Below are 23231 nucleotides of genomic sequence, written 5' to 3' on the forward strand. Positions count from 1 at the left end.
GCCCCTTGCCCGCTCCTCAGCCGGCCCTGCGGCCGCCCCTCACCGGGCGGCGTGTTCCCCCGGAGCCGCCTCCTCCGCCGGGCCTCGGCCCGTCCCGCGGGCCGCCGCCTCATGTGCCCCGCGTCGCCATCGCCTTCGCTGCCACCCACGCCTCTCCTCCAACTCTCGCCGCCGTCACCGCCCTCGCCTCAGTCTCCAGCCGAGGCCAAAGCCGCTCCCGCCGCCGCCTCCCGCTCCCGCCGCCGGGACCCGCGGGGAGGCGCCTGCGCACTACGCGCCGCGGTGGGGGCGGGGGCGTCCCGCCGCGGCCTGGGAGCTGGGGGCGCGCGGCACGTGGCGCTCGGGTGGGAGGGGGCGCCCCGGAGCGCGCGGGCTGCGGCGCGGGCGTCCCAACTTTCTACGGTCGGGCTCTCGCGCGCTCTCGGGCGGTCCCGGGGGCGCCGAGCGTGTCGGTACCCCCCGCGTGGAGTCTGGACCTGGGTGGGCGCAGACCTCGCCCGCGGGACAATTCATTCCTCTAGCTTGGCTCTCGGGATAGCCGTCCCCCGAGGCCCGCGCCTCTCTTTGGGCGGGGTACTAACGGCGCCGTGAGGACACGCCTTACCTGAGCATCCTAAGTCGGTCCTACGAGCCCCGGAGTTGTCTTCTGTGCGCTCCGCCGAGGCCTGGGTCCGGTGTGACACATCAGGTTGCTCACTCTCGGTTCTAGGTTCTGTTCCTACTGGCCCTCGTCGGGTCAATCATCCTAGCTCCTTTGAGTCTTGGCTTTTAGTGGCGTTCTAGATACTTTCTCGAGGTCCTGGACTTCTCAGATTAGCAAGACCCTAATAGGCCATTTCCTCTTAACCCCTTGCATCCCAGCAGGATCCCATTCAAAGGACTTTCTGAAGAATTTGTACGCTTGGGAATCTCCCGCTTTAAACGGCCTCGCCTCCAAGGAATCTAGAAACTCCTCAAATGCTTTAAGTCCAGCCAGTCCGTGCATAACAACGGAAGGCATCCCAAGGAGATGGGCGAGTACTTCACATTGTATGGAGTTTGACAACTCCTGTACTCCTGAATTATCTCATCTGACCGTCAAGAATAGGCTTCCATTTTACCCTTTGACCACAGAGGAAATTAAGCTCTAACAAATGAGGTGACTTGCTACAGGTCAAACCCTCCCATCCCCAAAGCCGGGCCGGAACTAACGGCTAGTCCAGAGGGCTGGCCATCTGGCCCACTGACAAGTTTTGTTTGGCCAGTATGATGTTTTCAAAAGTATGAATTAATTGCCAGAAGTTTAAAATCCAGATTTTTGGCTTCTCTCTAAATAATGAAAAAAAAAAAAAAAAAGGTTTGTTCCCTTTGAACCCTTTAGTTTCACTGAGTAGTATTTTTTACGCAGGACAGGCTCTGTTCCCACTTAGCTGCTTGAATCATTTTCATTACCTTTTTTGCCCTTTGAATTTAAGTTCTCCTCTCTCCCCATGGAACTCGCCATGCCCCAGTCATCCCCAGCCACCTTCCTTATCACATTCCCTCTCTACAAATGTATTTAAGATGACAAGTGCGAGGACCTTGTAATTATATGGAAGTATGGTAAAGAACATGTCAAACTAAACACAGGAGACAACATCACTATGCTGATTAAAATATTCAAACTAACGTCTTGCTAGTGCAACTCTGTATTCGTACAAATTGCTTTGGAAAATGGCAATATCTACTAAGACCAAAACTACGTCTACACTATGACTGGAATTCCATGGAAATTCCACAGAAATGTGTACAGATGTACAACTACATGTATCAGTGTGTTCATAGCAGCACTATTTGCAATAGCCAAAACAACTGGAAACCCCCCAAATGTCCAACAATTGTAGGAAGGATAGATGAAATGTTGTAGTCACACAATGTTCCCTTATGCAGCAAGGAGAATGAACAATCTACAATTACACACAATGTAAATTAATCTCTTGGCGTGCCTGGGTGGCTCAGTGGGTTAAGCCTCAGCCTTCACTTCAGGTCATGGTCTCAGGGTCTTGGGATCAAGCCCTGCATTGAGCTCTGTGCTCAGCAGGGAGCCTGCCTACCCTCTTTCTGCCTGCTGCTCTGCCTACTTGTGATCTCTCTCTGTCAAATAAGTAAATAAAATCTTAAAAAAAAAAAAAAAAAGATAGGGGATGCTTGGGTGGTTCAGTCGGTTGGGCATCTGCCTTCAGCTCAGGTCGTGGTCCTGGGGTCCTGGGATCGAGCCCTGTGTTGGGCTCCCTGCTTGGAGGGAAGCCTGCTTCTCCTTCTCCCATTCCCCCTGCTTGTGTTCCCTCTCTTGTTTTCTCTCTCTGTGTCAAATAAATAAAATCTTTAAAAAAAAAAAAATAGATGAATCTCACAAAACTCCATTTATATGAAGTTCAAAAACAGGCTACAGTGTCCTGTGCTGTTAGGTTAATGGATACCTAGGGGTAAGTTTAGTCACGGGGAGCATGAGGGGGCTTCTGGGGGACTGATCCTGTTCTTTTCTTGATCTGAAGGTTAAATACACGAATGTGTTCATACACATCTGAGCTATACACTTTTTTTTTTAAAGATTTTATTTATTTATTTGACAGAAATCACAAGTAGATGGAGAGGCAGACAGAGAGAGAGGGAAGCAGGCTCTCCGCTGAGCAGAGAGCCCCATGCGGGACTCGATCCCAGGACTCTGAGATCACGACCTGAGCCGAAGGCAGCGGCCCAACCCACTAAGCCACCCAGGCGCCCCTGAGCTATACACTTTTGATAGTGCACTTTTGTGTAGCATATTAAGACTTCAACAAAAATCTTTAAAGTGGTGGGGCTCCTCGGTGGCGCGGTTGGTTGGGTGTCCGACTCTTGGCTTCTGCTCAAGTCGTGATCTCAGCGTTGTGGAATTGAGCCCTGTGTCAGGCTCTGCACCTGGCAGGGAGCCTGCTTGAGATTCCCTCTGCCTCTTGTCCTACACCCTCTCTCACTCAGATAAATAAATCTTTTTTTTTTTTTTGAAGATTTAATTTATTTATTTGACAAAGAGACACACAGAGAAAGAGAACACAAACAGGGAAAGTGGGAGAGGGAGAAGCAGGCTTCTAGCTGAGCAGGGAGCCCGATGTAGGACCTTGGGATCACGACCTGAGCTGAAAGCAGACACTTTAACGACTGAGCCAGGTGCCCCTGAAATAAATAGATCTTAAAAAAAAAAACCCAAACCTTGAAGGGTGTCAAAATATTTGATTACATATGTATATATTATATATTAATAGTTTATATTAAATGTTCATTAGGTATTATTTTTCTGTTCATGGATGAAACTGCTGAGGAAGGCTCACAATCTTTTAGGATTGACCATTCCTCATGGAGCTTGGGAACAATACACTTTCTATAATTGTTACCTTACTACCCAGCCTGCAGCCACCCCGTCTCTCTTTTGGTAGATGGAAATAATGAGGGGCGCCTGGGTGGCTCAGTCAGTTATGCAGCTGCCTTTGGCTCAGGTCACAATCCCAGAGTGTTGGGATCGAGCCCCTTATCAGGCTCCCTGCTTAACTGGAGGGTCTGCTTCTCTCCTTCCCTCTGCCACTAACCCCTGCTCATGCCCTCTCTCTCTCTCTCTCAAATAAATAAGTGAAATATCTTAAAAAATGGAAATAATAAGATCCATGGAAGCTAAGTTGTTTTACCTGCGGATAGTTGAAAATAACTCCAGAAATGTAACTCTTCTCTCTTTTATCACCTTCCCAGATAATGACATCTTTTAATTTAGTTATAGGTGATAAACTGAAGCCAGAAACCCAAGTCAGAGGATCTCTGATCCAGGCGGTCTCAGTGATGTAGGAAAGATGTTAGGGATCAAAGCTAACAGCCAAAAAAGAATTCTTGAGACGTCTTGGTGCAAAAAGGTGGTTTTATTGGGGCGCCTGGGTGGCTCAGTGGGTTAAGTCTCTGCCTTTGGCCAGGTCATGATCTCAGGGTCCTGGGATCGAGCCCCATATCGGATTCTCTGCTCAGCGGGGAGCCTGCTTTCCTCCCTCTCTCTACCTGCCTCTCTGCCCACTTGTGATCTCTGTCTGTCAAATAAATAAATAGAATCTTTAAAAAAAAAAAAAGATGGTTTTATTAAAGCACCGGGGACTGGACTGTGGGCGGAAAGAGCGGTGCAGGAGTTGTGAGGAGCAATTGATGAAGTACTTGGAGTTGGGGGAGGTAAGGGAAAAGGGAGGTTTTCAGAAGAATTTTCATATGCTAAAGAGGACCTACCAGGTGCTGGAGGCTTTGCCCTTGTCGAGCTAAGGTTGTTTTCCCCTCTAGCAAGGCATTAACATTAAGACAGTTGGGAGCTTCCTGGAGGAAGTTATACTTTGCCTGCCTCAAGTATGGGTCAACGGGCTGCACGTATAAAAACATTTAATTTTATCTACAGTTCCTTCTGGAAGCTAGGTTATTGATAAGAATGCTTTTTCCCTGTAAATCACTAAGACTATTGTAAAGGGAGGGAAACTCGGTCTTGAAGGAGTGTAACCTCTATAGAGGTTACCTAGGGGAAGGATTCGTCGTGGGGAGCCATTTGTTTTTCATTCTCTTAGCTGTAGGGCTGAGGAATGTCACATAGATCCCACCTGGGTGGGGGAGGAGGTCACCGCGTGTCAGCTTGTGCTGTGTCTTCAGCTTGCCTTCTGCTCCCTCGTCAACCAGGGTCTAGAGCAGAACGGCAACCGCTACAATGTGAGTTCCCTGAAGGGAGGGCCACTGGCTCTCAGCTTCTAGAGCAGAGCACACCACGTAGTAGGTGCTTAGCAAGTACAAGCAGAGTGAATGAGTGACTGAGCGCTTGCCCTGGCTAGCGCAAAAAGACCGGCTACCCGAGGGCAGAAAAAGAGCCCCAGCTTCAAACAGGGAAGGGGTCTGGTTTCCAAGCCTCTGGCAGAGAGTGGTGGAGGCGGGTGTTGTGAGAACCGCATCACTTTTTATTCACATGGGGCCCAGGCAGGAAAGGATCAAAACCCAGTTTGAGAACTTGAGAGTCACCCTGGGGCTCTGTGGTTTGGGAACTGCAGGGTCAACTTGAAGACTGCAGTGTGTGTCACTATTTCCATTACACATTTTCCAGGGTCCCCACTTGGCTGATAAACTCAAGAGTAGATTGCTGTGTCCTGGGGGATGGGAGCAAAGGCTCAGAGAGGTAGGATTTTCCGAAAGCTGCCTGCTGGCAACGGGAAGCCCTGTGGGCCCCAGACAGGCTGGGTAGTGAGGAAGCTTCCTGTTAAACCAGGTCTTGATTGCATGTGCTGGGGGTGGGGGGTTGCGAGGATGAGTAGCACACCCTTCTCCCCAGAATCCCCGGCAGTTTCAGTTGACTTATAGGACACATTATATTATTTCTCCCTGCCTCCAGGGATGGTGGGTGAAGCACATTTTTTTGTTGTAAAAAATTTTTTTGAATGTGTTTGTACAGATAGAAAGATTAGAAAGAACAGTAGGATGACCCCCTTCCCCCCTCCCATTCCCCCCCTCTCCCCCGTGCTTCCTTGAGCCCAGTTAGCAGTTCCTGTGTACTAAGGCAGAATTTTAAATTACGGTCGATTTACTTGCAAATGAGGGATAGGTGAAGTGTTTGCGGGAGATAGGGGTGGGGAGAAGCATCTGGGAGAGGACCGGTTCTGGTACCACCCACCAGGCGAGGACTTCTGGATGCACCTAGATCGCAGTGTGCTGGCTCAGGAACCACCCTGCGTTGGTGAGAAGTGGTGCGGTAGGTGCAGTCTTTGAATTTCTGGAAGTTCTCTCTGCCCAGCTGTTTGTACTTGTTTACTTATATTGCTACGATGGTGGGTGGTGGGAGAAAGTGATGGTGAAATATACATGAAGTCCCATTATTATTTGCTATGTTAATTTTCCACTGTCAGCTGGTCTATAGTGGTTAATATTATTGGTTGGATAGCTTGGCCATTTACCTGCTGTGCGATCTGGCCTTAACCTTTCTGAGCCGTGGTTTCTTCATCTGTAAAATGGGGACGAGATCCATCTGTTGGGGGCTGTTGTGAGGATGAAGTAAAATACGTGAAGTGCCTAAATCTTGTAGGCTCCAAAGGCATTAGTCCTCCCAGTGCTCTTCAGTGGAAGCCAGGTAATTTGGGTATTCAAAAGCACCCAACACAAGGATCTTAGCAAAACATTCAAATCTCTGACACATCCATTCATCATCTGAGACAGGTGTGCTCAAAATTGGTCCTTCACAAGAAGTGATCCTACATCGTCAGCACTACTACAGCCGGAGGCAGCCTTCCAATCACTACCATCCACACCCTCTTAGCAGCTTTTTAAATGTGTGAGTAGTCTCCCCAGAAAGATTGGTGGTAACAAAGGCACTTTCCTGGCCCCAGGCCTGTGGCTCTTGGGGCTGTCCTTGGACAAATACTGCAAGGTCCTTTGAACTCCCTGCCTGCTTTTAGGGGAGGGGATGTCACCCCAGGCACTTTCTGGAGAGGCTGCCTCCGCCTAGCCCTATTATCTGGAAACTTCCAGCCTGCTCCTGTTCCCCCCCACTCCCAGCACCTCAAATCCCTGAGACACTACTATATATGGCCTCGTGTTTTCTCTCCTGTGATTTCCCCCAGCCCTTCAGCCTGGGTCCTCCGCATTCCAATCCCAATTCAAGCATCTTCTGTTCCTTGTCCAGTTCATTCTTCAGCATCCCCTCACTCACAGCACTCCTTAGTTCAAGGTGAAAGAGTTGCTGGCCCTCCTTTCCCTGTCTGGTCCCTCAGCTCCCTTGGGCTATATATAGCATAGCAAATGTCTTAATTCACGCAGCACTTAAAGTCTTAGCCACCCGCCTCTCAACACAATAGGGAGAACAACCCTGAAGCTTCCAGTTAAGGTAAGGAAGGCCAAGAAAGAAAAGAAGGTTGGGGAGGGACAAGTGTATGCTGAATTGGGACCACCCGGAACGTGGCAACCTTTCCATCTGTTGTTAGGGACTTTCCACTTCTCCCCCAGCCTGCTCCCTCTATCCTGATGCTTGCTCATTCTGGAGGAATAGGAGCAGGCCGTGTGCAGGGGGATTCTAAAAATCATTTTATTTAACTCTTACAATAATCCTAGGGGTAGATGCTACCTCCATTCTCCATTTTACAGATGACGGCATAGACTCAAAAGACAGTGGCAAAAGACCAAGTATTCAGAGAGTGGTCATTCAAGCAGCTGACTGACCCCATGTCTGCTTGTGGCCTACGCTCCAGATCCATTAAGTCTGTCTGCATCACTCAATTAGACCCTTTTAAATTAGAATTTCTATGAGTGTGACATGACCTGGAAGGAAAAAAGGTTTACTAAGTAAATTAAATGTAGAAATGCTTAAAGAAATAATTACTGAAGACTTGGCATAGTAACAAAAATGTTATCATAATTTATCTTAGTGGTACTCTACAGAAGTCTGTTCTTTGAAGTTTTAGTGTGCTCTCAGAAGTAAAAAGCAATTTTATTTCCTCTGTTTCAAGAGCTTCCCTCCGGTTTACAATCCTTCTCCCATTAGTCCAGAGCAGTGAGATTTGATTTTAGGAACAGTTATTAGTCTGGCTGTTTTTTTTTCTGTCACTTACTGTGACCTGGTGCAAGACCTTTTACCCAAGCCTCAGTTTTTCATCCGTGAAATGGGAATAATAGTACCCACCTTAACAGAATTGTGAGGATTAAATAAAATAACCTACTTAAGGGGCGCCTGGGTGGCTCAGTGGTTTGGGCTGCTGCCTTCGGCTCAGGTCATGATCTCAGGGTGCGGGGATCGAGCCCCGCATCGGGCTCTCTGCTCCGCAGGAAGCCGGCTCCCCACCCCCTCCGCCTCTCTCTCTCTGCCTACTTGTGATCTCTGTCTGTCAAATAAATAAATAAAATCTTTTAAAAAAATAACCTACTTAAAGCAATGAGCACATTTCTGGCCTTGTAGGTGCTCAGAAAATCATAGCAAACATGTGTATTCTTCTTCTTTTTTTTTTTTTAATTTTTATTTATTTATTTGACAGACAGAGATCACAAGTAGGCAGAGAAGCAGGCTCCCTGCTGAGCAGAGAGCCCGATGCGGGGCTCGATCCCAGGACCCTGGGATCATGGCCTGAGCCCAAGAGAGAGGCTTTAATCCACTGAGCCACCCAGGCGACCCATGTGTTTTATTCTTTTCTCAATCCTGGGCTGAGAGGCTCCAGGAGCATCAACAGAAGCCCAGCAAGAAGGGAGACCCTCTCAAGGAAGTTGAACTTTGCTCTCCACAGCTTGGCCCCTGTTCTCCAAAGAGCATGAAGTCGATCCTGATTCTTGCTCTGTCTCATCCAGGAAGTTCCATCCCTCTGCCTCTGGCCCAGACCATCCATCTCTTGAGAATTCAGGCCACCGCTGGGACCGGGAGAGGCGGCCCGGGAGAGTGTGTGTGAATGACTGGAAGGAGAGTTCCCAGGGACGCTGGGGATACGTGAAGGCCCTGGGGAGCTGCTGTGACCCTGGGTCTTTTCCTAGAGCAGTGAGTGCTTGGGGAGAGAAAAGAAAGACTTCAGCTGCTGGACAGATATCCAGGGCTGAAAAGCCCCTTTTGGACAGACACGTAGGGCTGAGGATCTAGGGCAGGAGCAAAGGCCTGGGATGGAGTGGGACTCTCCATAGTGTACTTCAATCTTTGTCCACTTGCTTATGAACAAGAAGGCTCTTTTCTCCTCTTCTCTGAATCCAGGGTGCCACAACTGATCAGCAGTCCTAAGCTTCAGCCTGGATGGAGGGTCTTTGCTTGGTCAGCCTGTGGGAAGCGGACTACAAGGACAAAGCCTGGAGACGGTCAGACCTAGATTCAGATCCTGACATGGCCAAGGGTGCTATGCACTCTTGGATAAGTCTCTGAGCCTCCCAGAAGCTCAGTTCCTGGTCTGTGAATAAACTACTACTTACCGTACAGAACAGTTGGGAGGCCTGCAATGTAAGCACCTCAAACAAAGTAGATGATAACGCAGGTCGTTGTCATCTCTGTCCCGAGGGAGTATGAGTGAGCATCTCAGCCCCGTGGGCAGTCCAAGGAGCCCTGGAGACGTGAGGAAGTCCTAGTGGTCATACCCTGGATGAATCTGCTTGATCTAAAAAGCCTCCTTTGGAAGGATCAAGACAACGATTGGGATTGGGGGCGTTTTATTTACATCCCACATTGTTCGTGTTTGAAGCAGTGTAGCTTGCAGTAGAACCAAGGATCTCTATCGTTTCTCGCCTCTGTGTTTCCAGCTCTGTTCTCCGTAGCAAGTCCCTGTCTGATCCAGCCCCATACTGCCATGGGAATTAACAGACTGAATCTAGTTAAGGGCTCCCACCATCTATCTTTCATTACTTTCCAGCGCTTGGAGCTGCGGCCTGGAACTCAGCAAATGGGGGGTTAAGACTGATGCCCTGGCCTATCTCCTCCCCTCTCCATTCCTGACTTCAAAGTCCCCATTAAAGCTTGCTTCCCTGACCCCACAGTGGCAGCTCCATCATCGGCTCCTGGCCGGTTCAAAACAACAGATGCTGAGCCCTGGCCGGGCTGCTCGCATTCTACTTTCTAGCCATCTCCTAGGGTAAGCACCAGCATGCTGAGAACTTGTGGGGCCGACAGTCCTTGCTCCTCCAGGAGAGAAGAGGCAACTAGGAATGGAGGCCACCTCCCGCAGGGAGGCGGTCTCATGGTCAGACCTAGAAGGCACCTCACAGGCAGAAGCCCTGGTCTGTGGACCAGCACTCTGCGACTCCGTCTAGTTTATGATCAGGGAAAATGTTTACTGGGGTTAGCAAGTAGAGCAATAGGGGTCACCTGCCCAGGGAGGGAGGCAGGGGTTCGGCAATGGCAAAGAACTTGGCAAGAGATGGAAATGGGAGCAGTTCAGGGACCAGAATTAGTTCCATTAGTACTAATGTCCAAAATCTATGCTAAATTATTCACAAATCAATGTCCACTCATTTTAGTCTTTGGCTCTGGTGATTCAGTAACCAGGGCTCTAACACTGGGATGACTCTGGCTCCCTGGGGCCAGATCCCGTTCTGTAGCTCCCTCAGGAACAACCGTCAGATTCAAGGCCAGTGGGGGTCCCAAGGCTCAAGGCCTGTTCCTCCCACCCTCATCTGCGGATTTTTCCAGCTGCTTTTCTTGACCCAAGGATCACATAGGGATACAAATGGAAGTCTGGGGACGGGAGGGGAGAGCAGGGAAAAGAGTGAAGTCAGAATGAGCAGAGGAAGAGGCCTATGTTAGAAAGAAGGGATGGGAAAAACGGTACTAGTGGTCCAGCCTTCTGACACAGGAGACTTGGGACATCTTTTCAAGTAGCGGCTGTGTTGGGGCATGGTAAGAGAGGGTCTTAGCGGGCAACTCCCTCCTTTCTAGCGTAGACTGAGGAGAATCAGAGTTCTTATTATGGGGTTCCTCTTTCTAGGACTGGGCTGAAGCCTCGGAGACCCAGCTGAAAACCCTGGGACCAGGATCATGTCTGCAAACAAAGGCTGGTGGGCACCACCTGAGGGCGAAGACAGTGTGTCTCAGAAGTTCCTGAGGAAGACCAGGGAGTCTCCGCTGGTGCCTGTCGGTGAGTAGGAAAGTAAGGGAAGAGGGCAAGGAGGGGCCTGCCCTCAGAGAATGGCCTCCTGGTCTTTTCAAATGAAGCAGAGAACTCAAGTGTTCTGCCCACGGAGCACTCAACAGCCAGGAGAGGAGTGAACCAGCAGCAAAGGTGCCAAGGAACAAAGGGACATGCCCGACAAGGAAATGAGGGAGCCTGGACAGGTGGAGGCGGTGGCCAACTGAGGGCTTGGGGTGCAGGGAAACGTGGGGCATCGACACAGCGTCAGGAGAGGAAGGAGCCGCTCGGGGTCTCCCAGGCCTTCCTTCCTCAGGGTCTTGAGAGCAGGAAAGCGGCTGTGGGAGCCAATAGTGGTTGGAGAAGGGCCCGGGCAGAGCCAGTGGGGGGAGGTGGTTCAGGGTGGGTGACACTGGAGGGAAGCAGCCACTCCGAAAACACCACGGAGTGGAAACAACTCAATATTCAGATGACGGTCCCCCTCTCCCTCCATGAAGTGGCAGGAAAGCTGGGGTTTATTCCAGATGCCCAGGTTGCCTAGGGAGGGGGTTGCTCATCAGGGGAGGCATGCCAGTGGTGACTGAGGCCCAATGGTCATGTTCTCTGCCTACAGGCTTAGGATGCTGCCTGGCAGTGGCAGCCTACCGGATTTATCGGCTGAAGGCACGTGGTTCCACCAAGATGTCCATACACCTGATTCACACCCGTGTGGCAGCGCAGGCCTGTGCCGTGGGTGCGGTCATGCTAGGTGAGTGGCTGCTGAATAGAGGGTCTCAGAATAGAGCTGATTAGGCAAAATCTGGCTGTGAGTCCGGACAGTTAAGCGATTATGATTTTAGTCCCTGTTCCCTATACTGGGCTCCACAGCAAGTCTTGGGTGAAGTCCTCAACCCAAGCCATCTCAGGGTTCCCTGTTTTATCTCCCATCCCAGGGCCTGTGGGGGTGGTGCTCCATTGGTTTCGGGACAGTCGGTTCTAGAGATGAGAAATATCACAGAGCAGAACATATGCTGAACTTCTCTTCCTCTCTGGGTCAAGAGGCAGACACTCCGGACTAGCTGTGTGACAGTGGACAAACACCCTTCTCTGAGCCTCGGTTGCCCTGACAGGATGATGAGCACCCTGGCTGGCCCACCTCGCAGGCTGCTGTGAGGCGTCCCAGACAGGGGATCTGCGTGGAAGTGCTCTGTGAACTGCCAGCGGGGTGTTTCCCTAGGCCCTGTGGCCGGGCGCTGGCAGCAGCTATTGAGACCTAGAGCAACAAGACGAGCAGGGAAGCTGGACTCTCAGGGGAATGGCTGGAGTCAGACTCCTGGGCGAGCCAGAGGATGGGTACAGGGTTCGGTGTTATGGGACGTTTCCCCTTCTCCCTCCCGCAGGTGCTGTGTACACGATGTACAGAGACTACATCAAGAGATCAGCACAGGACCCCGGGGAGAAGTAGGACTCCTGTAGGGCCTGGGGCAGTCAGAGCCTCGTCCATCAATCCCTGGTACGTTCCTAATAAAGCAGTTTTGAAGAAAATCAAGTCTCTTCTTCACATGGGGGATAGTAGAGTAAGGGACCGATAGCAGTGTGTGTCTGTGTGTCTGTGTGTGTGTGGTTTAGAGAAAGGTTTAGAAGTTGGAGTCCTGGACTGAAGCCCCCAGCCCCAGGGGCAAGGGAGATTCTCCAGGGGCAAGAGCCTCTGGTCCCAGAAGCCTGACCCCTCCCAAGCCAGCCCAGGTCCTACCCAGAAGGAAAGTAAAGAGGCAAGTGCGGGAAGGGGAAGGGCAGAGGTAAGGAAGTGGCCTCGACATCCATGGGAGCACTGCATCGAGAGACCGGCATCCTTCCCAGCACAGGCTGCTGCCCAGGGCATCCAGGCAGGAAGACTGCAGCTGGGAGAAGAGCCATAGGAGACGACATATATTCAGAACCCAAGTGGCAGGACCACACTGTGCTGGAGGGAAGGGGATGGGGGTGAAGATGAAAGGAACAGAGCAAGGCAGAGGTCAGAATGTTCTGTTCACTTAAAAACCATGTCTAAGGTCAAACTTTAAAAAAAAAAAAACAACAAAAAACATTCCATGAAAATCCTGAAGACAGGGCCCCCTGGGGTTAAACACTTCATCCCCTTCTCCCTCCCGCAGTCCAAGCTCCGCTCTGGTCCCTGGGCATGGAGCCAGGCAGAGGCTGCAGAGGAACTGGGAGGCCAGATACTTCTTCCTTCCTGGGACTCTGGGTCGGAGGGTTTGGGGTGGTTAAAAACAGCTACAGCAGCTCTCTGACGCTGACAATGTGGAGTCCGGGTCCGCCAGGTCCCAGCTTCAAGTGCAGGACACAGCCTGCTGCAGGGAGCAGGGGCCGCTGGAAGCCCCAGCACTCACATGGGGTAGTTGAGCACAACATCCTGCTTGGCGAGCTCCAGCAACATGGGGTCATCGAAGAACTTGCTGATGCTTACGTCCTCGCTCAGGCCCTGCAAGAGTGGGGGCGATGCAGGGAAGAGCCCGTGTGGTGGCCGACAGAGCTGAAGGCCATCTGAGACCCGTGCTGGGGGTGGGAGTGTGTGCTGGTGTGGGAGAACTGGGCCAGCTATTTCAGGAATCGCCAATGGGAAAAGGTGCTCCCCTGCCAGCCGGACTGGGCCCTGGGTCTGGAGGCTGGAGGGCTGTACAGACCACCTCTCTGCACTGTGCAGTGAACTGCTCCCACTCTTTAGGAAAAAGGTCCCAAAGGAAGAAATGAAAAGAGATCCAACCCCTGCCAAGAGCCCCGGGGAATGAGGGCTGGCCATGGGCCGGAGGGACGCATACCTTCCTGCGACGGGTTTTGATCATGAATTCCCGGGCCAGGTGAGGAGCAGGTTGTGGCTCCAGCGGGCGGATGACAATGCTCTTGTCCAGAGGATCACCGGGCACAATCTGGAAGGTAAAGTGGTTTCAGGAGGTCTACAACTCTTGTCTAAGATGTTAGAAATCTCACTTGGGGCTTGGAAGGGGAACAGGCCAGAGGGGACTGGCCTTGAACAGGTGGGAGGCCACGCTGGCCAGCCTGCACCGTTTTCTCACCTGCCAATGGTGGAAGACAGACAAGGAAAAGGCTTGCCCTTGGGTGTGAGTCCGCAGATCAGTCTCAAAGCCAAAAGAATCAATGGCGGGGATGAAAGCTTTGATGGTGTAGAGAGGGGAGCCTGGGATGGGTGCATCCTGAGTCACATGCCCCCTGCGACAGAAAAAGAAAGGCTGAGTCCCTTGTCCTACGGAGACCAAAAGCAAAGAAAGAATCTGGCCCCAAATGTATCACAACACAGAGTTCCCATCAAAGAAAGAATAACCACAATCATGCTATAGTGGGTGGAAAAGGCTTGAGGCCCTCAGTGTCCTTTCCTGTGGCTGTCAAAGGGGGCAGTGACCGCTAGGCGAGAGGGGAAACACTGACGAGACAAGGTCCTACAGACTTTCCCCCCACTGACACATTTCAGTACTTTCCCCAAGGGCTCTCCAAGGAGAGAGGACCCAAGAAGGAATCTCAACATTTTTATCTGTGGTGAAGCTGGGGATTGCCTTAAATCTTTCCCACTTCCTTCTGAAAAACCAGCTCAGTGGGTTTTTAGGAACAGAGACTGTGCAGGAGGCCCATCTGCTTCCCCACAGGAGCCCGGTAACTTCTTGCTGTGCTCCTGCTCTCTGCACCCTCCCTGACAGGCCATCCCGGTGACTCGCCTGCGCCTGGCCAGGACGGTGTACACAGCGGAGACACAATCCGCAGGGGCCTGGACCTCCACAAAGTAGTAAGGCTCCATCAGACGAGGAGTGGCCTGCAGTGGGACAAGAAAGGCTTCCTCAGCTTGGGGAAGGCTGGGGACCAAGGATCCGGGCAAAGAAAAGACTGGAAGGGCCGTAGTCTTGATGCCCCCAAAGCTTGGACTTCTACCTAATGCCCCGCACCAGGTCAGTGCCATCCACTCACCATGAGGAAGGCAGAATAGACGACTCTCCTTGCCGTGGGGATGATTTGGCCCCCGCCCCGGTGCAGGGGCTCTTGGGCAACCACTGCATCCAGGATCTTAAACTTGACATTTCGAATCACTGAAACGGAGATGGGGGAGCTGCTGAGCGAGGAGCAGTTGTGGTACTCGTCAAGGGCCCAAGAGCAGAGCAGCCAGGAGCCTCTAGCAGCGTGGCAGCTGGCTTGAGGCCACACAATCACCCTGCAGATGGGCGTTCTGATAGGGTACCAAGGCCTACAGCAGAGCACAGAGGTGAAGCACACATTCTTCGTGTTTGTTTCAGATCATGCTCAAGAATCGTAAAGCCTTCCTAAAAGTTTATGTGTTTTTCTTGCTGTTTAATTGTTTTGGATAAAGGATTTAATCATTTTGGATAATTGTTTTGGAAAAATGTTTAATTGTTTTTGGATAAAGAGTAAGTTCGAGGAATTGCACATTGCTTCCCACTAAATCCAATCCTGGTCTATAAACCACTCTGATCCCACCTCCCACCTGATACCCCTCCTCGAACACATTCCTTCTCAGGACTGGAGAGCAAATGTCAGTCTAGGAGTAACTTCATTTCCACAATGTCCCAAGCAATAGCACTAGGACGGGGAAGGAGGAGGAGAGAGGATGCTGCCCCAGGACGGGGGCTGGCCCTGTGTGTCCTGAGCTGCTTCTCCTGCCAGGGCCCATAGATGAGCCCAACTCACCTCAAATACCCAGGCACGAGGCCTCTGGAGGGCTGGGGCAGGGGAGGCCGAGGCTTGGGTGGAACTTACGCTCATCACAGAGGGGTCCCTCTCGGGTTCCCCACTGGAAACCTTGAACGATACTGTCCTTCACTGAGCCAAGAAGAGCCTTGTCCACCTGCACAGAACATGAGGGCATGCATGAGCAGTGACCCCGGCAACAACGAGAGTTTAGGGGGAAGAGAAGGTAGGTATACTGGTAAGAAGATTCACCAGAAGCCACAAAACACTTCGGGGAAAAGAATTACACTTTGTAGTTTCTTCCACTCAACAGCAAAGAAACCACCCCAATGGCTCCCACCAGCTCTGCTGTACCTCAGAGGGCAGGGTATCATCCACCAGGATGTTGGGGCCGGTGGCATCAGGGCCAAAAGCCCAGATGGAACGTGCAGCCAGCAGATCCCAATCGTACTTGGTCTGGAAGAATTCTCCGAGTTTCTTCCTGGGGGGAAGAAGGAGACAATGAAGGCATCCGGCAGCTCTGTTGATTCCTGCCTGCTGGGGTCACAGTTCGATTCCTGGGACAGGTGGCGTTAGAGACTGGGTGGGCAGGCTGTGGCGCCTCCTCTCCTTTCAGCCTGGGAACCACAGCCACGTTCTCACCTGTTCCACGTGATCTGGACCACCTCGTTCTCTATGTCCTCGGCAAGGCCCTTCTCAAGGGGCTCAGCAATCATGGTGATCTTGTTCCTAGTAATAACGGACACAGGTAATGATAAAGATCAGCAGGACTTGCAGAAGGGGCATTCCTAAGAAAAGGCTGGCAAGGCAGTGACACCAGTAGAAGCCAGAGGGCTAGAGTAGAGCAAAAAGGGTTCATCTTCTGTTTTCTTTCATTCAAATCTATCATTCAGTGCAGCAGGTGGCTCTTAATCTCAGGCGTGTGACTTTGAGCCCCATGCTGGGTGCAGAGATCACTTAAAAATAGAATCTTAAAAAACCAAGAAACAGTGGAGCTGCTGCTAGGGCAAAATTTTAAGATGATCATATTATACAGAAAGACAAGGCCACTCATTCTTGGGGTACCTCCAGCAAAGAACACCACAGCATCATGTCTACAGGCCTAAGGGATGAGAGTGCTGGGGTAAAATTCAAGCATCCTAAGACCTCATCCCAAGGCTTGGGGGTCTCTTTCTCCACAGTGCTTGTGATTAAGGTGGAGAGGCGTGGGGAAAGGAAAGTGTCCCCTGTCCGTCCCAGGGGCACTCGGACCCACCAGCTCAGATTTTTTTTTTAAGATTATTTTTTTTATTTATTCGACAGATCACAAGTAGGCAGAGAGAGGAGGAAGGAGGCTCCCTGCTGAGCAGAGAGCCCAATGTGGGGCTCCATCCCAGGACCCCAAGACCATGACCTGAGCTGAAGGCAGAGGCTTTAACCCACTGAGCCACCCAGGAGTGCCCCTCCCCAGCTCACTTCTTATTGGGTGTTTCAGCAAAGCACTTGAGTGAAGATGTTTCCACTACCGTCTCACAAAATGTGACAACAGGGTCAGCCACCTGGGGAACAGAATAAATTGTTAGGCAAGGTCCCAATTTGTTGGAAGGACAACCTTGTGCCAAAGGGAATTCTGAGGTCTGCTTGGCACCACCTCTGCAACAACACTCCGTTCTCAATCAGCGTCGGCAACAAGCCCCACAGCTGGCGCAAATTGCAGACCGGCACTAAGCAGCCTGAGAAAACCTAGCAGACTGTGGAGTTTGTGTTCCTCAGCCAAGGGTAAGTGTGAGTTGAACCTGGGCATAAATGATAGTCCCTCAAGGTGTCTTCCAACATCCGTTCAGCCAACCCCCCCCCACTGCTCACTGAACATCGTGTGGCTTTGTCACTGTGGGCACTAGGGACAGCCTGGTAGGTCCTGTTCCACTCTCCCAGAAGCTCCCACAGGGCTGGCTACTGGGAACCCAGTGTCTTCCAGAGCACCCATCCTCGGCACATCAGGAGAAGCGCTTAAGACAGGTACATGAGGGCACCCGCCCCCACCACCACAGGGGCTGGGAGAAAACACGTTTACCAAAAAGGCACACTTGAACTGAGGGGCTATATCATGACCTGAGAGCAAACTCAGGAGGGCCAGTCCTCACTCCCTGAAACCATCCACTGAGCCCTCACTGCCAAAGATGGGTTGTGTAACTGTTTTTTTAACAGAAGACCAAGAATCACTTTGGCTTGGGAGCTTTGACTTTAAACGTATGACACTGAGAATAACCCTGTAGAAAGGGCCAAACCAGATCTCAAATACCTTCCCATATAGGGAGCAAGAGGTCATGCTCTTCCCAAACACATCTCCTCCCCTAGCAACCCCCTCTTTACGCAGGCCTTCCAGGCGAATCAAGGGTTTGGATACTTATAAAATCAATCTGGAGCCATGAGTCAAGCTCCTGGCCAGGCAGGCGCTCAAGAAAGGGGACGCCAACTTACCTTGATGTCGATCTCTGAGTACATCTTCCGCAAGTCGTGCATCACACAGTCCAGGTAGAGCTCCCCGGTACCCAGAATCACATGCTCCCCGGACTCTTCCACCTGAAATGCAACAGCCCTGGGGGTCACAGCCTGGACCTCTTGTGCCAGCCACAACAGCTAGCAACAGAAGCAACGCGACGAGCCCAGGAGGCGGTGCTTGAACCCAGTCTCAGCGAGCCATTGCTCAGCCTCAGTTCTAGCCTCTTCAAGAAGGACCAGTGGGGAGCAGGGGCCTATGGGTTAATTCTCAAGACACTTGGACCACTCAGCATAGTGCTGCTAGGCATAAGGTCACTGACTTATTCCCGTCACAACCGTTTAGGGAACACTCTGCCCTATGTCTAAGGACATAAGCTGACCCCTCAGCCCCAGCCAGCTACTCAGAGAAGTACGCCAGAAGGCTCAGGAATGCAGAAGGATCAAAATGACTCACTTTTTCCTCTATATTTTCTGGACACATACCCAGGACACATCTCTTTCCCATACCGTGGGCTATGAACACACACACGTGCATTCTCACCCTCTCCCCAACATGTCCTGCTTTGAGATGACAGCAGCAGATGGGAACATCTGCTCCTGACGCAGGCTGCTGGAAGGGGATCAGACACCCCTGGTGGACATGAAGCCGTGGGCAGCACCGACCCGTTGGCTGGGCAGTGGGGCCTGGCAGCTCATGCACGCCCTGAGCGTACCTTGGTGGTAAGGGATGGATAGCTCTTGTTGACCTTGCGCAGACCGTCCAGCATCTTGGGCAGCTCTGAGGGGTTGACCGGTTCCACAGCAATCTTGATAACAGACGTGGTGTTGAACTTCAGAGGCCGGAAAATCTGAGCCTGAAATTCAAAATGCAGAAGAATGAGGGCACCTGGCCTGAGTGGGCACCAGAGGTGCAGAGGTCAGAGAGGAGCAGACCACCCCACCAGGAACCATTGTGCTGCTTAGAGTTACTCCTGCGCATTCTGGCAGAAAAAAGAGGGAAAGATAAAGGAACTCCCCGTAGTTCCTAGCCTCTGAGCAGAGTACAGGGAGAATCAAGCAGGGTCAGATGTAGAACACTGAGCCTTGCCGGGGCCCAGGACCAGGAAGTAGCCATGACTGCGGGTTAGTACCCCGTAAGTTCTGCTGCTGGTTGTTCATGGGTGGTACGGCTCCATGTGACCCTCTAGCTTAAATAAATCCAGCTGCCTTTTCAAAAACTCTACCTCCTCATTGCCTCGAGGTTCAGTTATGGTCGCTGTCTTCACAATTGGTTGATCAACACCTTCGATCAGAACCCAGTTGCCAGCAGGAACACGGTTCACCTCAATGTGGTACCTGGAGCAACAGAGAAACGAAATAAGGAGGGGTGCCAGGCACTGAGCCAGGCGCAGGGGTGAAGTAGACAGACACATTCCAGTAGGGGAGGGACACAATAAACAACCAATCATAAAACCTCACATATGTATAGGTGACACCTTGTCAATGCAGAGGTTAGGGGTGCCACCGCCCTCCGAGTTGAAACTCCACGTGTATGTGCTGACTTTTCCCAAAACTTAACTACTAACAGCCTACTGTTGGCTATGATAACATAATCGAGTAACACATATTCTGTGTGTTATATGTATTCTACACTGTATTCTTATAATAAACTAAAGAAAAAAGAAAATACTAAGTTAAGTCCTAAACAAGAGAAAATATGTTTATAGTACTATAGCATACTTATTGAAAAAAACAAAAGCAAAACAAAAACAAAAAAACAAAAACCCACATTAAAGTGGACCCATGTAGTTCAAATCTGTGTTGTTCAAGGGTCAAGTGGAGTTACCAACAGATTAGCACATGAGAGAAAGCCTGTGGTACTATAAGAGGACTATAGGAAAACCCAGTTCCAGTTAGTACTAGTGGTAAGCAAGGCACTAGCCAAGGGGTACAAGGTAAAGACATGCCAAAAGCGTCACAGAAGATACTGTAACTATCTTGGCTCATCAGTCTTCTACCTTCTTGGGAGTGGGAATGGGTGGGCCTGGAGGGGACGGGGGCTGTCGGCAAGGTGCGGCAGCGGTGTCAGGAACAGGACTGCCTCCGCTCTGCTTGCTAGCTGAGAAGCCAAACTTAGGAACTCACAAGCAGCCCAGAGGCTCAAGCTAAGTCTGATTCTGCAGATGGGGGAGCTACAAGGGATCCAGCAAAATCTTCTTAGTCAAAGAATAGTCAGTGGAGGCTGGGAGACCATTTCTTTTGGGAAGAAACATAGAGGTTATGACTTAGGAACACAGAAAAGGAAGAGAGGATTAAGAGTAAAAATAGAAATCCTGCCACCAAAGTTTATACAAGCCATTCAAAATGCAAAGGCAAGGCTCTTGGCATTATCCCAAGAGTAGCTGCCTTTTGGCCCTAGCAACTCTGGGTAGTAAGAACTGGAAGTCAACAGATGTGAGGGAGGGTCAGCTGATCTATTATAGGGGGCCATGCAGCTACTGTGCTTCCAAGCAGGACCACTCCCTCCAGCTCCTTGCGGTGGCTCCAGTGACAAGGCCAAGGTGTGCCTCTATGGGCTCTGGTTGGCGGTACCTGGCTACAGAGATCCAGAGGCGGCCCACGGTGCATATCTGGGAGTCCTCCTCATCCTCCAGGGTATAGTTCTCCCCCAGCACCTTCACAGGCTGCCCGGCGTGGATGGTGCCGCTCAGCACCCGGCCAAAGGCATGAAATTGAACTCCATCATCTGTGCTGTACATCTTGGTAGTGTGGCACATCAGGGGACCCTGGAGACGGGGACGGAGTGCGGGGTCAACCACACATATTCCCACGGTAAATACCACGGTCTCTATCTCCCTTGATAGCAATGACATGAGGTCCAAGAAAAGACCGCCCAGACCTAGAGGAAGATGCGTCAATCTCCTGGGAAAATTCCAAACCACGCCCTGACCCCTGCTTAGTTAACAGATGTCACAGGCAGAGCAACAGAACTCTTTTCCTTTTCTTTAGGGGGATGAGGGCAATGGCAAAGAAAAGCAGGTTTAAGATGGCAGACGGGCACTATTCACTTGCAAAATTACAAGTTGCTTGTCCCAAATTCTTTCCGAAGATGGAACTCAGGTCTCAACTGTTTGGGTGTTTATGCCAAAAAACTAGACTGACTTAGGAACGGCTGGGAAAGACTGTTCTATTTTTTTATTTAAAATTTTATTTATTTACTTATTTTTAAAATAAGCTGTACACTCAGTGCGGATCTTGAACTCATGACCCTGAGATCATTGCTCACACGCTCTACTGACGGAGCCAGTCAGGCACCCCTGGGAAAGATCTTTTTAAAGCCCAAGGCTAACAAGGTTAGCTCCCATTGTTGAATCTTTACTCTCTGTCAGACACCGCGCAGAACACAGTATAATACTTTCTCTATCTTATTCAATTCCTGTAACAATCCCATACAAATTATTATCCTCATTTTACAGACCAAGACTCTTAGAAAGACTGAATAATGTTCCCAAGCTCACACCACCGTAACACTAGGCTCGGAATCCAGGTCTCTTTGGCTTTGCTCACGGAGAGTGGGTGACAAGCAAGGATGGAAAGAAGGCATTCTTTCTATGACCCAGAAAACAACTTCCCCACACACGAGGGAACAAACATTAAGAGAAATGGGGGCTTTCCCTTACGTCGGGGTCACAGTCGCTCATGGCCTCGCCGAGATCAGAATCCACGCCACCGGTGTAGGTGTGCTCAATCTTGGGCTTGGCGCCCACCTTTGGAGAGGGGATATGCTGCACACACATGTCCACAAAGCCTGTGGAAGGAGAAGAGCAGGCCATTAGCATACACTCTCACGGGGGAAGTGGGTGGCGAGTTATGGGTCTACTTGTGATGGCCAGAGAGCTAAAAGCGAGGGGACTGATGTTCAGCTCTGAAACTTACGGCGCCACACTTACGCCAGGGAAGAGTAAGAAGCAGGGCTCAGTGGTTCCGTGGAACTCAGCAGACAAAAATTTTCAAGTATCTCTACCAATCCACACTCTTTGAATGAATAGAAACACTGACTGAGCGCTTACACTAAGTAAGTACCCCATCTCTTTAAGATCTACTTAGAACAATCCCTAAATCGATTCTTTCCTTTTGGGAAACGCTGCATGTTTCTGTTCTATACATGTTCCTGTTTTTCTAACAGCTAATGAGCCACGCCAGAGAGGACCTCCATTAGCACCCTGCTAAAGGCAGATCTGTTTTCAGTGGGTATCTCCTAGGCTGGGCTGATGGCCTGCCCAGAATGAACTACTAGAATTAGCCCTTGGAGGAGTCAGACACCTAATTACCACCCAACTCAGAACCAAGAGACTGCTGAGGGGGCCCTTAGCCATTGCCTTTTCTGCCTCCCTTATTTTACAGATGAGAAATCGAGTCACAGAAGAACTGGGGGTCTAGCCCAGGGTCTCACCACATGGAAGGGTCAGGGCCATAACAGCAGCAAGACTCAGGTCTTTTCCTAACCAGGCTAGGGCTTTTTCCACTGAGGCACCTGCCTTCCGTGTCACTCAACTAGAGAAGACAGGAGTTCGGGGGAAAGAAATCTGAGCCGGGTGCTTTCCCACTACTTCATATCCCTCAGGAGTCTACCTTCCTGATGGGCTCCTGGCAAAAACACTAGAACCTCAGAATCTGCTTCCCCATCTCCTTTATTTGCATGCTCCTCCTGGTAGGGAAATATAATTGCTTCTGTGTCCCAAGAAGAGTCCTTGGTACCGTCCACTGAAGAAGAGAGCTGGGAGAAAATCTGGGTGCCAGGCATCCCAGCCTGCAGTTTATTACTCCTCCTGTGGGAGGAGGAAGAGCTCTGCATGACACCTGTGGCAGAATGTGGCGATGGGGATGGGAAAGGGGCCGTGAGCTCTTCTGTTACCTGTGAACTCGCCAAAGAATTTTTTGCAGACCAGCCTGAGCAGGGGGCGGATGTTCAGCTTCAGTTCCTCCTTGGTCAGGTGAATGCCAAGCTCATCCAGAGTCCTGGGGAGGCTGGTGTCCACGTCACCCACCACCTGTGTGGGTACGAGACATGTCAGCTGCATGTCTAGATTTCCCATTAGGTTCCAGGGAAATCTTCGGTACCTACTCTTTAAACCAACGCGGGGGGGAGGGGGGGCGTCAGGGGAAGATTTGGTTAAATGCCCACACCAGCCAATAAACCTGGACCTCTGGAACGGACCTTCAGTGCTGCCCCCTGGTGTCTGCAAAGCAGCATCTCCTCAAACTCAGGAAATCCCTCACCCTTCCCTATTTTAGAGACTTCTCCAATTGAGAGCATCGTTGCACTGGAAGGAACCAAAAAAGGTCACCTAGCAGTCCATCCACTGGTCGGGCAAAGCCAAGCTAAATCATTCTCAACAGACTCAAGGTCTCTACTGAGACAGATTCTATAAATTTCTTTTATTAATCCATTCCAATCTGACACAAGATACTAAGCATTTTTCAGCACCAATAAATTTTAATCATGCTATT

The 23231-nt window shown here is 50.9% G+C and overlaps 3 protein-coding genes across 8 annotated transcripts in view; 1 reads left to right on the top strand and 2 right to left on the bottom strand.

Moving 5' to 3' along the window:
• GJC1 (gap junction protein gamma 1) overlaps window positions 1-1052 on the bottom strand; it is a 38218-nt gene extending 37166 nt beyond the window's left edge. For 2 of the 5 annotated variants that reach the window (XM_045080794.1, XM_045080793.1), the window contains exon 1: window positions 44-257. Coding sequence is in view for 1 of the 5 variants with exons in the window: in XM_045080790.1 (XP_044936725.1) it covers window positions 44-113 (70 nt within the window). In the remaining 4 variants the exon portion in view is untranslated. Of the gene's footprint in view, window positions 1-43; window positions 259-604 lie in introns of those variants that run through there. The other 3 variants (XM_045080798.1, XM_004772510.3, XM_045080790.1) reach the window with 3 other exon arrangements.
• An 8402-nt stretch (window positions 1053-9454) lies between these two features.
• HIGD1B (HIG1 hypoxia inducible domain family member 1B) lies at window positions 9455-12095 on the top strand. 2 transcript variants are annotated; one of them, XM_004772506.3, is made up of 4 exons: window positions 9455-9578; window positions 10431-10580; window positions 11185-11319; window positions 11951-12095. In XM_004772506.3, the coding sequence occupies exons 2-4, from the start codon at window positions 10481-10483 to the stop codon at window positions 12013-12015; spliced, it is 300 nt and encodes a 99-aa protein (XP_004772563.1). In that variant the 5' UTR covers window positions 9455-9578; window positions 10431-10480; the 3' UTR covers window positions 12016-12095. The 2 variants fall into 2 exon arrangements, with proteins under 2 accessions (XP_004772563.1, XP_004772562.1); XM_004772505.3 differs by lacking the exon at window positions 9455-9578 and adding an exon at window positions 9997-10342.
• A 466-nt stretch (window positions 12096-12561) lies between these two features.
• The window catches only part of EFTUD2 (elongation factor Tu GTP binding domain containing 2), a 41383-nt gene continuing 30713 nt past the window's right edge, over window positions 12562-23231 (bottom strand). Inside the window, exons 14-28 of the mRNA XM_004772508.3 lie at window positions 22636-22771; window positions 21401-21528; window positions 20313-20506; window positions 18965-19076; window positions 18455-18595; window positions 17721-17822; window positions 16716-16798; window positions 15903-15989; window positions 15615-15741; window positions 15330-15417; window positions 14526-14644; window positions 14279-14373; window positions 13625-13778; window positions 13370-13477; window positions 12562-13032 (exon numbers count right to left, since the gene is read on the bottom strand). Of these exons, the coding sequence (XP_004772565.1) occupies window positions 12937-13032; window positions 13370-13477; window positions 13625-13778; window positions 14279-14373; window positions 14526-14644; window positions 15330-15417; window positions 15615-15741; window positions 15903-15989; window positions 16716-16798; window positions 17721-17822; window positions 18455-18595; window positions 18965-19076; window positions 20313-20506; window positions 21401-21528; window positions 22636-22771 (1770 nt within the window). The 3' untranslated portion in view covers window positions 12562-12936. The remainder of the gene's footprint in view (window positions 13033-13369; window positions 13478-13624; window positions 13779-14278; window positions 14374-14525; window positions 14645-15329; window positions 15418-15614; window positions 15742-15902; window positions 15990-16715; window positions 16799-17720; window positions 17823-18454; window positions 18596-18964; window positions 19077-20312; window positions 20507-21400; window positions 21529-22635; window positions 22772-23231) is intronic.

This window comes from Mustela putorius, unplaced genomic scaffold (genome assembly GCF_011764305.1).
Source record: "Mustela putorius furo isolate JIRA1106 unplaced genomic scaffold, ASM1176430v1.1 tig00000487_pilon_pilon_pilon, whole genome shotgun sequence".
NCBI classification, from domain to species: domain Eukaryota; kingdom Metazoa; phylum Chordata; class Mammalia; order Carnivora; family Mustelidae; genus Mustela; species Mustela putorius.